Source organism: Lissotriton helveticus, chromosome 4_1 (genome assembly GCF_964261635.1).
Source record: "Lissotriton helveticus chromosome 4_1, aLisHel1.1, whole genome shotgun sequence".
Classification (NCBI taxonomy): domain Eukaryota; kingdom Metazoa; phylum Chordata; class Amphibia; order Caudata; family Salamandridae; genus Lissotriton; species Lissotriton helveticus.
In genome coordinates, this window is record NC_136063.1 from 2,120,492,735 (window position 1) to 2,120,506,898 (window position 14,164).

Below are 14,164 nucleotides of genomic sequence, written 5' to 3' on the forward strand. Positions count from 1 at the left end.
CCTCCCATTCATCACGTTTTGTGTTTCCTTCAGTGTGATGTCCTACGTGCTCATTTGTATTTGCATAATTTAAGGTGGCATTGTCGCCAGAAAAAACGATGGCCTGGGATGGGGCCCCAGTTATTACCAGTGGCTGCGATTAATTCACGCATTCCATCAATCACTTTTTGGTATACTTTAGTATTAAATTACACAGTTGCACATTTTCACTTTGTTTTCACCCATGACTATTTTAATTATTTCTGTGTGATTAAAAAAAATAAAAAAATGATTGGCATTTATAGGTGTACAGCGAACACATCATCAACACATGGTCATATGAGAGAATATTCCCAGTCAACTCTAGCAGTATACTTTTCAGTACCAAACGACGCGTTATAGACAAAGAGCATATTACACAAGCTACATTCAGTTGTACGCGAAGGGTATATCCTATGTTGTTTTCTTGGGTGATGTAAACCCTATGTAGAAAAGTACAATGCAACATCTTATGTCTATAGTTCATAGACCCCAGCACCTGTTTGTTGACAATAGTATTTCTACCACGCAGCAAATAGCCTCCCTGACCTAATTGGCCTTGGCTGTCCGCAGTCGGTAAAGCTTGGTGACCCAGCAAGTGGTGTTAGCAGTTGTAATAAACTATGTTAAGAGTATAAATTCAGTAGGTTCCAGCGGGAACTCTGGCAATGCCTTATTCACAGTGTCTCGTAAGCGCGCAAATATTAATATATCCAGGGTAGTAGCTTTGAAAGATGACATTAATGTAAAGATGACCCATTTCCACCAGAGCCATTTTTTGATTGTGCATTCTGGACCGTGCACATGAGCGTTAGTGGGAGAATGGGATTAGAATGTATTTGAATGGCTGGAGATTAAAAACCAGCCATGTCGGTCTTAAAGAGCTTTCCAGGTCCAGCAGGTAGTGCCGACTGTAAGTACTTCTCTATGTGTTATGGGCAAGCTCCATGGTCATAGTGAGGTTAACGGCATTACACCTGTCTGGGCATGCTCTGGGCTCAGATATGGAATGTATGCGTCCGGGTCATACCAACATTTTGCAAATTAACTTTGCACCACTAGATAGTATATTTCAGGGTCTGGAATCTCAAAGCCCCCACGATCAAATGACAGAACCAACATGTTCCAGGCGCTGGTTTATTCGCTCAAAGTAGCCGTTTTAGGCGGGCACATGGTAGTGTGAATAACTGTTTATTCAGAGGAATGGGAATGTTTGTGAATAAATAAAGTAATTTAGGGAAGACCACCATCTTAGTCAGGGCTGCTCTACTTTGCCAACGAAAGTGGAAGCTGGGGCCATAGATCCGCACGGTGTGTTAAGCTTTCCAGGGGCGGCTCCAGGCTCATGGCGGCCCTGGGCAGGGAGCGTAGGTAGGGGCCCCCGGAAGAGGGGGTCCGGGCGGGGCGGAGCGCAGAGGCCAGTGAAGAGGGGGGGTCAGGATGTTTGGAAGTGGAACAGAGCCGGAGGCCGCCAAATCTCTGCCAGGGGCCGCCACGCAAATATGTATCCATCCTCAGAGGATTATTATATTAAGGATATATATTGGCGTGGTGGCCCCCGAGGTTTGGCGGCCCTGTGCAGGTGCACAGCTTGCACATGCCTGAGGCCGCCCCTGAGCTTTCTATTACTGGCTCGTAATTAAGCCTTACTTCCTGGTCCGGCTGTCCATGCAAGAATATGCCCAGAGATTTAACAGAGTCAATCACCCAACTGACAGGGTATTCTAAAGGTATAGTGCTGTCAGTGAGTGGAAAGAGGTCCGATTTCGACCATTGACGGAGACTCTGGAGTAAGTGTCAAAACTGACAATCTCACGGATTAATGAAACCAAGTAGACCTCTGGATCCTTCAGAGATATGTTTGCATACATGGACACTAACAGGCACACATTTAGGAAATAGAGCCTTCTTTGGATATGTTGGACCTGCCCATAGATAGTATAGAAAGGGAGAGGGGGGCAACCTTGTCGGGTCCCTCATTCTATCGCAAATGAGGCAGAATTCCTGCTGTTAACAGTAAGGTAGACGGTTGGGGACTTATATAAGAGTTGAATCAGGCCAAGAATATTATTAGGTATACCATCTTGTCATAGGGTTTCTTGGAGGCAAGGCAATTAAAGGCAGTCAAACACCTTTTAGGCATGGAGTAGCATGGCCGCAGCTTTACCCTCAGGATTAATCTGGTTGAAAACCGCAAAAAACATGTGAATGTTCAATGCCGTGGACCTATGAGGTACAAATCCAGACTGCACTGGGGAAATCATGTATTCAAGGAGTTGAGAAAGCCTAGTAGCCAGAGTTTTAGCAAGAATATTGTTATCGCAATTAATCAATGAAAGAGGGCAATAAGACGCACATTGTGTGAGTTCTTTCTCGCGTTTGGGGTGCAGGGTGACCAGGGCTTTGCTCATTGAGGGGGCCGCTCTCCATCCTGGTGCACCTCCACGTAGATCTTGCATTCATTAATTAATAATTAATAATTGAATTCATTAATTCAGCAGTAAGCCTGTCAGTGCCTGGGGCCTTAAAACCGGCCACTGAATCAATAGCAGTGATGAACTCCTCAAGTGTGAGGGGCTAACAAAGAAATTGGCGATGCCCACCTCCAGCCATATCAGCGCAACCTCATTAAGGTATTTCGTATGTCAGCTGACGATCTAGTGTTAGCCATGGTGGGAAACCATGAGTAAAAATCTATGAACTCAAAAAGGATATCCTCCTCTGTGGTAAGGGTTGTCGCTTCATGGCTCTTCAGCTCAACAACACGTTATATAGTCCTTTTCCTTCGAAGGAGCCATGCAAAAATTCTTCCAGGCCTCCCCCCCCCCCTTTCCCTACTGTCTAAAAAGGGCATTTTTTCCAAGATGGCACACCTCCCTGTCTGCCAAATCGTGAAACTGCTGCAGAAGCCAGCTCTGTTCCTGCAACTGGGCACAAAGGAGGTTGGCTACAGCACCTGGACTATGTCCAGGTCATATGGCAAGCCATCCAAGGGTGACTAGCCCCCACTGGGCATGGCCAAAGACCATGTGTTGCGGCGATTAGCCACATAGCCTCACCTACAGCCAAACTCATACGGTGCCAAATCTTGCAAGGCCAAATGCTATGCGTTGCCCATCCCCCTTCCCTCTACTGAAAGCCTACTCTTGTTGATTATGGCCTTTGCTCATGCACAGAGGAGTTTGGGCATGGAACCGGACCCTATTTATAAAATTAAATAGATAGACATATATATTTATCTGCACAGGTCTTACCTGGGTGCTTTGGAATGCTTCACAATAAGTGCAACGAAAAGAGATCAGAATGTGAGGAGTCAGATTAGAAATTTCGTTTTAGTTTCAGATGAGAGCCGATAGGGAGATACGTTTTTTGGTTAATGTAAATATGACCTCCACAGTACACATGGGTGATCATTTAGCAATGATGGATATTCCTATTCACTCTGATAACCCAATATAGAGTAATAATCATTTCTGCAATGGATTGCACAGTGCTTTCAAATGCCAAGCCCATGAACAAAGGTCATGCCCTACTAAAGGCGTCCCCTAAAAGTGTCTTAAGTCAGAAGATACAATTTCAAGATTATCCTAAACCAGCAGTCACAATCAACAAGACAGCTATAAGGCTGTCCTAAGCCAATGAAATCATTATAAAATGTAAAAAGTGTTTTTCTTTATTCAGCTTAATATACTTTAGAGCTAAAATCTCCCGCAAATACCATCTTTACAAATGCTTTATGTATTTCAGGACACACGGAGATGAAGAATACAATGCAATTTCAAGTGGTTTTAATCACTGTTCTTCCCATGCACAACCGGTTCTGAATTTGCAATGACTAAAAACCAAAGAGCAAGGGTATATGCAGGAGTTTTGAAAAGCACTAACATTCGAATAGACATATGATATGGGTTGCATAGAGACAAACTTGCAATGTAAGACCATTAATAGAGCGGTGACAAGAAAATGTTGAAAAGAAAGGCGAAGTCATGTACTTACAGCAATGAGTTGGTATGAGTTGTTCATCATGGCGATGAGCATGTTGAGTAAGACAACCAGGGATATGACATTGTACGTCCCAAACATGGTGGCCCCGACAAACTCTGTAAATTCATGTCTTGCTTTCACGTTGGTGACATAGAGATTCAGCAAACCAAACACTGACCAGAAAAGGGACTGGAGGGTCTCGAATAACCTGCAAAGCAATGAACACAGAGTTGTCACTTAAAGGTAATAATGTCATGCAGTGCAGATAGGGCTACATGTTATTGTTAATAGTTAAATTTTCGTTTTGGCACATTGGCTATGCTTTGCTCCCAGTCGAATCACAAAATTGCTGTTACGAACACTTTACTGGCATAGATGATCTGACAACAGTTTTGGTTTAAAGTTTCTTATTTCAATAGCTACTATATTGTCCCATGTGTTTATGTTGGAGCTTTGTGGTCGAATAATGGAATAATATTGACCATCTTCACATAAAAGTCCGTAAACCCCAAGATTTCTATAAACATAATTTCCCAGATCCTAATACAAAGAATCTATAGAGCTTTGTATTTGGAGTCAAATGTTACAGTAACGGGCAGAATGGGTGGCTTCAGAACTTTGTGGGTATTCAGAAACATATTGTATGGAAATACATGTAACTCTCCCTCGAGACGTTTTTCCAGAGAGACAACTTTATGCAAAAAACAAAATAAATAAATAAAGGTGCAGATTTACAAGCCCCTTGCGCCTCTTTTATGTCGCCGTTGCGTCACTTTTGTGACGCAGTGGCGGCGCAAAACCAGCGCCATGCTGCGGGGTATTTACAACGTGATGCATCTGGGAGATGCGTCGCGTTGTAAAGCCCTGTGCCAGAAGTAGGCGTTCCTGCGTGGGGGGGTGGGCGTTCCGGTGCAGGAACGCCTCCTAGAAGTGTCTGAGTGAAATCTACAAGATTTCACCTAGTCACTTTTGAGCCCATGCTGCGTCAAAACCCTGCGCCTGCTTGAAGCAGGGGTAAGGATTGACGCTGCATTTTAAAGATAGGGCACCCCGGAACCTTGCTGGAGCTGCGTCGCGTATGTGACGCAACTCCAGCAATGCACCGCCTTTACGGCACAGATGCGGCACGCATCTGTCCGTGTTTGCCCCATGGTGGGCCGCAATGTAAATGCAGCGCATCCATGGTGGCGGAGCCGTGACGCACAATAACTGGCGCATCACTGCTGATATGCAGGGATGTGCCAGTTATTGTAAATCTGCTCCAAAGTACTTCCATTCTTGACTATTATTTGATGCATTGCGGAGTTATCCTTCAACAGCTCTAACTCGTCTGGACTACGAGGCACCAGGACCCAAGCGACAGGCTGCAGATGACCCCATTAGGGCTCAGCATCTTCTGACCGCCCTGAGACCTCCTGACCAAGAATGCCACGGTGTCCCACACTGCTGACAATTTCAAATACCACCTACACAAAACTGCTTACTGATCTGACTGAAGGTTATAGAAAGCAGAAATCTGTATCTTTTCAGAACCCTGTGTGGAATTTTAGAGCATATTTAAAATTAACATTTTTTTTTAATTGCAGATCACTGAAGGACGGAGGGTTTGATTTGTGATATGGCACAAACATTCTGAATTATTTGTGGATAAAACTTCCAATATACACATTTGTTGAGCACTCAACCTTCAATTACCCCTGTATGTCAAATAGTTGAAAAACCCTCCATGCAATCTGCCGGTAAAGGCCACATGGGGAGCGAGCAATCTACTGACTATCAAAGTTTCCGACTTTGATGACTGTCAAAGAAACATGACTAAGACCAAAAGCAGCGTGTGCTGGCTGTGCTGTAAACCGCAAATACTGAACACACGAGGATGATTGTTCTAAGAATGCAGCACCGATTACCAAGAAAACCGGATCGAAATGGTCATGTATTCTTGATAAATAGTCATGCTATGCACAACGCTTTGAAGAAACTACCCAGTAGCAAGACCTCAATTACTGACCCCCGGAAAGCAACTAATTAGGGCACAGGAAGGCGTCCTGTTTTACAACGTTAGTGTATTCCATTGCAATCAGTTCGCCAAAAGTCTCTCTTTATCAAGTTAAAGTAGGGTAGTTTGTAAAGCTGCAGCTGGTGCTTAATTTGTGCCGGTGGTTGCAGGTGGAGGGCTCCGGCACTAATCTTTGGATGCCTATTTTTCATCTGTCGTTTCCCCTGAGCAGGAGGGAGAGAAAGACATAACATAAGCGAAGGGAGGAAAATAGGAGACATTGAGAAAGGGAGAAAGCAGGGATGAAAAAGAGCCTATGAGCATAGACAAGAAGTGTAGAAGAATGAAGTATGACTATGAGGTGTAATGAATAATAGGCCGCCTTGGTGATTGGCCACCCTGGAATTCACACCTGCCCGCTCTTAAGGAAAACATTTATATTGTACAAATCAAGCATTGCTCATGACCAAAATCTTCTAAACTGATCATGAATCCAGGGCTTCAATGGAGCCTGGGCGCACTTCTCGATTCAGAGCAGATTATTAGGTTCAACTAAGTGCTGAAGTGCCCAGGCATGTCACAAGCTTATGTGGGGCCAGGACCCAAATATTTTATAGGCCTTTTTGCCTTCTTATCTAAAGTGCATCTTGTAATTAAGAAAACGCACAACTGGGGAAAGGGAAGCGCCATTTTGCCTCCCCAGTGATGCTGTGGTGTTAGATGTATAACGAAGGATAAATCATGGCTGCTTTTTATTCTGTAAATATATGTTGTAACAGGAGTGTGGCGCTCCTCAAAGCACTGGGCCTGGGCGAAAAGAGCCCCGGCTACCCTTCCTCTTGTGACGGCTGTGAAAGGGCCCCAGAAAGAGTCATGGAGTCTGCTAGAAGTACTCCGGTGCTGTGCGGTCTGTGTATTATAACCCGATTTAGACCTTTGGACGTTGAAAAGTCAAGAGCAGTGTCTTATTTGCACATGACCTCCACTCATAGCAGACACGCTGCTCCTGGACCTACCCAGTCCCTGTCCAACTCATAGCAGACAAGCTGCTTCTGGAGCTGCCCAGTTCCTGCCCCACTCATAGCAGCCAAGCTTCTCCTGGAGCTGCCAAGTCCCAGTCCCAGTCCCAGTCCCACTCATAGCAGACAAGCTGTTCCTGGACCTACCCAGTCCCTTCCCCCCACTCATAGCAGAGACGCTGCTCCTGGAGCTAGCCTGTCTCTGCCCCATTCATAGCAGACAAGCTGCTTCTGGAACTGCCCAGTCCCTGTCCCACTCATAGCAGACAAGCTGCTCCTGGAGCTGCCCAGTTCCTGCCCCACTCATAGCAGACAAGCTGCTCCTGGAGCTGCCCAGTCCCTGTCCCACTCATAGCACACACGCTGTTTCTGGACCTACCCAGTCCCTTCCCCCACTCATAGCAGAGACGCTGCTCCTGGAGCTAGCCTGTCTCTGCCCCATTAATAGCAGACAAGATGCTCCTGGAGCTGCCCAGTCCCTGTCCAACTCATAGCAGACAAGCTGCTCCTGAAGCTGCCCAGTCCTTATCCCACTCATAAGAGACGAGCTGCTCCTGGAGCTACGGAGTCCCTGCCCCATTCATAGCAAACAAGCTGCTCCTGGAGCTGCCCAGTCCTTGTTCCACTCATAGCAGACACGCTGCTCCTGGACCTACCTAGTCTCTGCCTCACTTATAGCAGACACGCTGTGTCCCACTTATAGCAGACAAGCTGTTCCTGGACCTACCCAGTCCCTTCCCCCACTCATGGCAGACACGCTGCTCCTGGAGCTAGCTAGCCTGTCTCTGCCCCATTCATAGCAGACACGCTGTTCAAGGAGATGCCCAGTCCCTGCCCCACTCATAGCAGACAAGCTGCTCCTGGAGCTGTCCAGTTCCTGCCCCACTCATAGCAGGCAAGTAGCCCCTGGTGCTGGCCAGTCCCGACCCCGCTCATAGCAGCCAAGCTGCTCCTGGAGCTGCCCAGTGCCCACTGTGAGAGCCTTGCTTTCTCGCTGGAGTTTTCCCCTAACCATTGCTTCTCGGGCACATTGATATACCGCCCACCCGGCCCCCCTAAACAATTTCACAATCTCTTACCAGCAATTATGGCGCCACACGTTAGCGCCTCCGCCAACTATACCGTGCTAGGCGACCTCAATTTTCATTTTGATTCACCGCTGGATTCTACGGCTATCACGTTAGCCGAGGACCTGGCTGCGTTGCAACTTGGCCAACGAGTAAAAGCATCGACCCATGTGAAGGGTCACCTGTTAGATCCAGTGTTCAGTAACTGCGAGGACCTTGTGGTTGGGTTTCCGCTCCCCCTCCCATGGACTGACCACTCTCTGGTGCCCTTTACTTGGTCTACTCAGAAATCCGGTCCGGTAAAACCATCGATAAGACTTGCCAGATCTTGGGCACGGTTACCTACAGAGGATTGGAAAAACTTACTTACGAAAGAACTTCCCCCTAACAACGAGGATCCATGTCTGGCTAACCAGGCCTATGAAAACTGGATCCTGCACTCTCTCGTATCCATCCTCCCCCTCAAGAAATCAATGGTAAAACGCCTCCATAAAACAGCACCGTGGTTTTCAGAGGCACTTAGGAACAAAAAGCGCCAATGCCGGAAAATGGAAAGAAAATGGCGCATAGACTACTCCATGGAGGAAAAGATTCGATATCGAGAGGAGATCAAATCCTATAAAAAGGAACTAAAAGCCGCCCAAGCAGGGTACTTCTCTGACAAGATTTTAGCTGCAAAATCCAAACCCAGAGAAATTTTTCAAACCTTGCAAAAACTCACAAAACTCCCGTCTCCAATTGTTTTGAGGGAAAAGTCTGTTTCCCAGTGCAATGACTTGGCTGAATTTTTTTCAGCGAAAGTAAATAAAATATATGCCTCCTTCCCCTGCACTCTCACTCCCACCCCTCCGTTAATTCAGGATAAAACTAAGACCTTAGACTCCGCTCCAGCCCCTCCACCTCTGCTCAGTCACTTTCCTTGCATGGATCTCGAAGTATTGGAGTCCATGGCTCGGAAAGTAAAATCTGGATCTCCATCTGATCCGGCACCCCCTGAAGCTATGATGCTGGTCTCTCAGACTGTCCTACCAATCATTAGGAACCTGCTAAATGCCTCCATCGCCTCGGGCATTGTCCCTTCTGCTTGGAAACGGGCGATGGTCCGAGCGCTGATAAAGAAGCCCAATCTGGAACCATCGGACTTTGGAAACTATCGTCCGATTTCCCTGCTTCCCTGGGTGAGTAAGATCGTGGAGAGGTATGTCAATCTCCAGCTGGTCAGCTTCCTTGAAGATAACCAGCTGCTAGACACCACCCAGACAGGGTTCAGGCCTAAGCATGGAACGGAATCCGCCCTCCTAATGGTCATCGAGGAGTCCAGGAAAATCCTTGATCAGGGAGGATCAGTGGCAGTGATCCTCCTTGATCTCAGTGCGGCGTTCGACACGGTCAGTCATGCCACCCTACTGAACCGTCTTGCGAATGTCGGCATTGTGGACAAGGCTTGGCTCTGGTTAAAATCTTTTCTGAGCAACAGGTCATTCCAAGTGTTTGATGGACAGACAGTGTCTTCTAGCATTCCCCTGAAGTGCAGAGTCCCGCAGGGCTCCTCTTTAAGCCCCGCGCTGTTCAACGTCTATATGAGGCCACTGGCTGAGGTAGTTCGTCCGTATGGAGTCAAGATCATATCCTATGCGGACGATACCCAGCTGGTGGTCTCATTAGCGCAGGAGGCTCTCCAACCACGTTCAGGGGGACTAACCGAATGTCTGGAGGAGGTGAAGTCCTGGATGACTCGGTCATCATTAAAACTTAATGGTGACAAAACGGAGCTCATGCTCCTGGGCCCTGCCGACCCCACATTCTTCAACTTACTGTGGCCCCCCTGTCTAGGTCCCCCTCCGGACCCCGAAGGATAACATCAAAAGCCTAGGGGTATGGCTGGACAGGAGTCTCTCACTCAACACTCAGGTCACAAAGCTCTCAGCCACCTGCTTTGGAATACTCAGGACACTGAAGAAGGTTCTTCCTTTGCTCCCAATGGAGGCAAAGCAGATAGCCATACAGGGCCTGATACAATCACGGCTGGACTCCAACAACGTCCTATATCTGGGTGCACCAGAGTACACCTTAAAGAGATTACAGCTGGTACAAAACTGTGCCGCGCGTACTCTGCTGCAGATTCCTCGTAGATTGTCAGTAAAGGCGGCTCTGACTAATCTTCACTGGCTCCCAGTGCGTAAGAGAGTCATTTTTAAAGCAATGTGTATTGCTCACCAGGCTTTCTGGGATTCGGGTCCCCTAATCACCCGTAATCTAGTAAGCCAGTATCACCCAGGTAGAAATCTGCGCTCTAGTCAGGCCTTCTTGGCAGCAGTCCCCAGAGTTAAAAGGACTAGATCTGGCGGAAGGACGTTTGCCTTCAATGCCGCCAAGATCTGGAACTCCCTCCCGTCTCACTTGAGATCCAATCCTGATCTCGTTTCCTTAAACAGTTAAAAACACACCTATTCAATTCCGTTTAATTTAACTCAGTTTTTCCCTCCTTTTTCTGGTTCTTAACCTTTTCTGGTTCTTAACCTCTTTTACCCCTCACCTGGTTCCTTTTTTAGCGCTTGGACGCCTCAGGGCAGCAATCGCGCTGTTATAAATCCACTTTCATTCATTCATTCATTCAGTACCTGTCCCACTCATAGCAGAGAAACTGTTCCTGGAGCTGCCCAGTCCCTGCCCCTCTCATAGCAGATACGCTGTTCCTGGAGCTGCCCAGTCCCTGCCCCTCTCATAGCAGATAAGCTGTCCCTGGAGCTGCCCAGTCCCTGCCCCACTCATAGCAGGCAAGCTGTCCCTGGAACTGCCCAGTCCCTGCCCCCATACTACCCATTCAGGGAAGATCTCCCTCCCTCTCTAGCACCTCCACATGCAGGCAGCAAACTGCAGCGCCGCTGCCCATTATGGAGAGGGTGAAGGCCGGAGGAATGCCAGTCTCTGCGCCCACCAGCATCCATTGGCAGTGTGCTTGAGTCTTTTTGTGTCCAGTCCCAGTTCCACATGTGCGGATTTGGATATTGTTTTTCTCTCAGTGCCTCGTTCAACTTTGCAATAGAGGAGAAATATTGAAATCCCAAGGAGAACTTTTATTTTAGCTGCTCAGCTGGACATTTTTTGTTGGACATTGACATTACACAGGTGTAAATAGTTTCTTTCGACCCTATGGATGTTTGGACATATTCTGTGGCTCAGATTTATGATTGCAGTAGGCTCTAAGCTCTGCATGTAAAACGTTGTACCAGTTGACGAAGGCAGCATGGAGGTGACAGAGTTCAAAAGTTGTCCAAAGTATGTAAATATTTCCATATCTGGCACCGACTCCTAAAGGCATTTTTTAAGGTGTCCTCATCAGTGTGACTGGTCATACAACGTGTGTGTGTAGTCACAACGCTCTGTAGTGCTTTCCTCAAACTTATCACCACTGTGACACTTACTTGTCAATGAACCAGGTATCATAAATGTGGATATATCCATACACAGGCATCATAAATATAGATATACACTCTTTCTAGGGTGTTACCTGAAGTAGCAAACATCCGGTTATGAGGTGCACATTGGGAGTGTTAGACCTGACATCTTTTAGCATGGTTTCCCATGACTTTTTTCCTTCTGACAACCTGTTTTAACTGTGTGCTGAACTTCGTTTTTGCTGGCTTTAGGACGCAGTGAAAAATTGCACAGAGTCCTAAAGCCAGCAAAAACGTCCAGTGCTAACGTACATATGCTCTCTATCTAAAATGTAATGTAATTTGGTTTCTTCATGCTTGGCATATTTGAAATACTGACACGACCCTAGTAGAGTGCACTATATGTGCACTATATGTGCCCAGGGAATGTAAATGAAATGCTACTAGTGGACTTACATCACTGATTGTGCCACTCACATGAGTAGCCCTTTAAAACGTGTCTCAGGCCTGCCACTGCAGAGCCTGTGTGTGAAGTTTTCAACTGCCATTTCGACCTGACAATTTAAACTACTTTCCAGACCCAACCCTTCCCTTTTATTACATCAAATGCACCCCTAAGGTAAGCCCTAGGTAGCCCCATGGGCAGGGTGCAGTATATTCAAAAGGCAGGAGATGTACTAGTTTTACATTTCCTGGTAATGAAAGAGTGCTAATTTCAATGCCTATTTCCCTAAGATAAGCATTGGAGCTGCCTTGTAACACTTTACAAGTGTAACTTCCAATTAGGAAAAGATAGGAAGAATGAGTTTGGTGTCTCTAGGCTCACAATTTAAAAACACATCTTTTAGTGATGTTGGTTTTTAGATTGCAAGTCTGAAAACTCCACTTTGTAGAAAGTTAACTTTCTCTTACTTTAACCATTCTGTGCCTCTGCCTGCCTCTGGAATATACGTTAGGGTTGGGTTACCGCTGGGTTTTGTGCATTCCCTCTAGATAGTAACACACAAAGGGAATGGAAGTATGCTGATGGATCTTCCTGAGTTAAAGTTAGAAGGGTCTGCTGGCATGTGTACCGCAATAGGGCTGTGCCTGTCCCCATACAAAGAGTTGCATACCCCCCTGTAGTGTAGTACATCTTGAGCCAGAGCAAGGATGGGCAGGGTCTTGTGCACTACAAAGACCTTTCTTTGAAGTCTCCCTAATTCAAACGTTGAAATGTGTATAAACAATGGACCTCTGACACCATATACTGAGAACCCTTCTGCAACTGAGGACACTCTAACAGGAAGACGAGCTGTGGTGCTACCAGGAGGGACTGCCACTTTGCTGTATACATTGCTGTGTTGGACTGCAGCTTCTTGCCTGGGAGTGACAGGACTGGACTTGACTCTATACATCTGCCTCTCTAAAGGTTCTCCAAGGGCTTGTTTAGCTTGCCTCCTGTTTCTGAAGCCTCGGGGATATCAAAGACTTTTCCTGCATCTTGCTACCAGCACTCTGCTGTGAGCCCTGATCTGCCAAATGGTGCCAAATGCAGCCCTGGACCCATGGAGGTGAGTGTTTGGTGCTGCAACCGATAAAACCAACGCATCGACAACGAAGCAACATTCTAAATCAGCGCATTACCCTGAGATATCGACACATCACTGCTGCTGGCACCCAAGCTGAAGACACTGCTCGCCAACTGTGTGACGCAACAACCTCGACCTACAACGAAGCCCGACTCTGTCAACACAGGATCTCTGAATCACTGCTGCTGCGCAAGTCTCCGACACCACAACGCCGATGTCTGAGACTCACCACCCCTGACTCCAATGTATTTCCGGCCCTGCGCGACTTCACGCCAACGGATTGCCTAAAGCACAGTGGTTTGACATCAACACCTTGGAATTGGACGCTTGGCGGTCTTGACATCATCGCATCAATGACGTTGCCTGGACTTTGGAACCGAAGCATAGCCTTCAACAGCAATGCATCCTCACCATTTTCAACGCATCGTCCCGGAGCTTTGATGCGTCCAAGGTACTGTTAGTGGTTCTGCAAGGCTCCCATATCTGCCCCTTACTCCATCGCAGTCTGAGATAGACACAGTTGGAGCTATTGATTTCTAGACACTGCATGTTGATTTAATCTTGCAAAATTCATAACCTGACTTATGTATATTGGATTTTTTGTCATTGTGGTCTTGTTTTACTCAGATACATATTGGCTGCTTTTCTAAACTGGTGAGGAGTAGTTTTGTGGTGTTTTTACTGTGTTACTCTCTGTCTGTGTGCGTGCACAAATACTTTAATCCATTGTCAACTTCAGCATCTCCAGCCCGCACCACCACCCTCAAGATGACCAATGCCCCCCACCGGAAGTAGAACAAAATCTCAGAGACAAGCTGGGTGAACGCCCTCAACACCTCCAACCCTGCTACCACCACTAACCTCGAACTGGGAGTTCAAAACTGCAATGTCTGGATCACCAATTGTGCAGACATAATCATCCCCATCAAGAGCAACACCCAGAGCAAATCCTCCAAAAAGGCCAGCTGGTACCCCCAAGAACTCAGAACAGCAAAACTAGACCGCAAACAGTTGGAGATGGTGCACCAGCAAGGACACCTGACAGGGCAGCCTTCAAGAGCTCCCTTAACCTCTACCACTGCCTCCTGAGGGCAACAAAGAAGACAACCCT

General features: G+C 46.9%; 1 protein-coding gene across 1 annotated transcript in view; it reads right to left on the minus strand.

Moving 5' to 3' along the window:
• TRPC5 (transient receptor potential cation channel subfamily C member 5) overlaps nucleotides 1-14,164 on the minus strand; it is a 695,984-nt gene that overhangs the window by 214,765 nt on the left and 467,055 nt on the right. Inside the window, exon 6 of the mRNA XM_078688815.1 lies at nucleotides 4,015-4,210. Coding sequence (XP_078544941.1) covers nucleotides 4,015-4,210 — 196 coding nt within the window. The remainder of the gene's footprint in view (nucleotides 1-4,014; nucleotides 4,211-14,164) is intronic.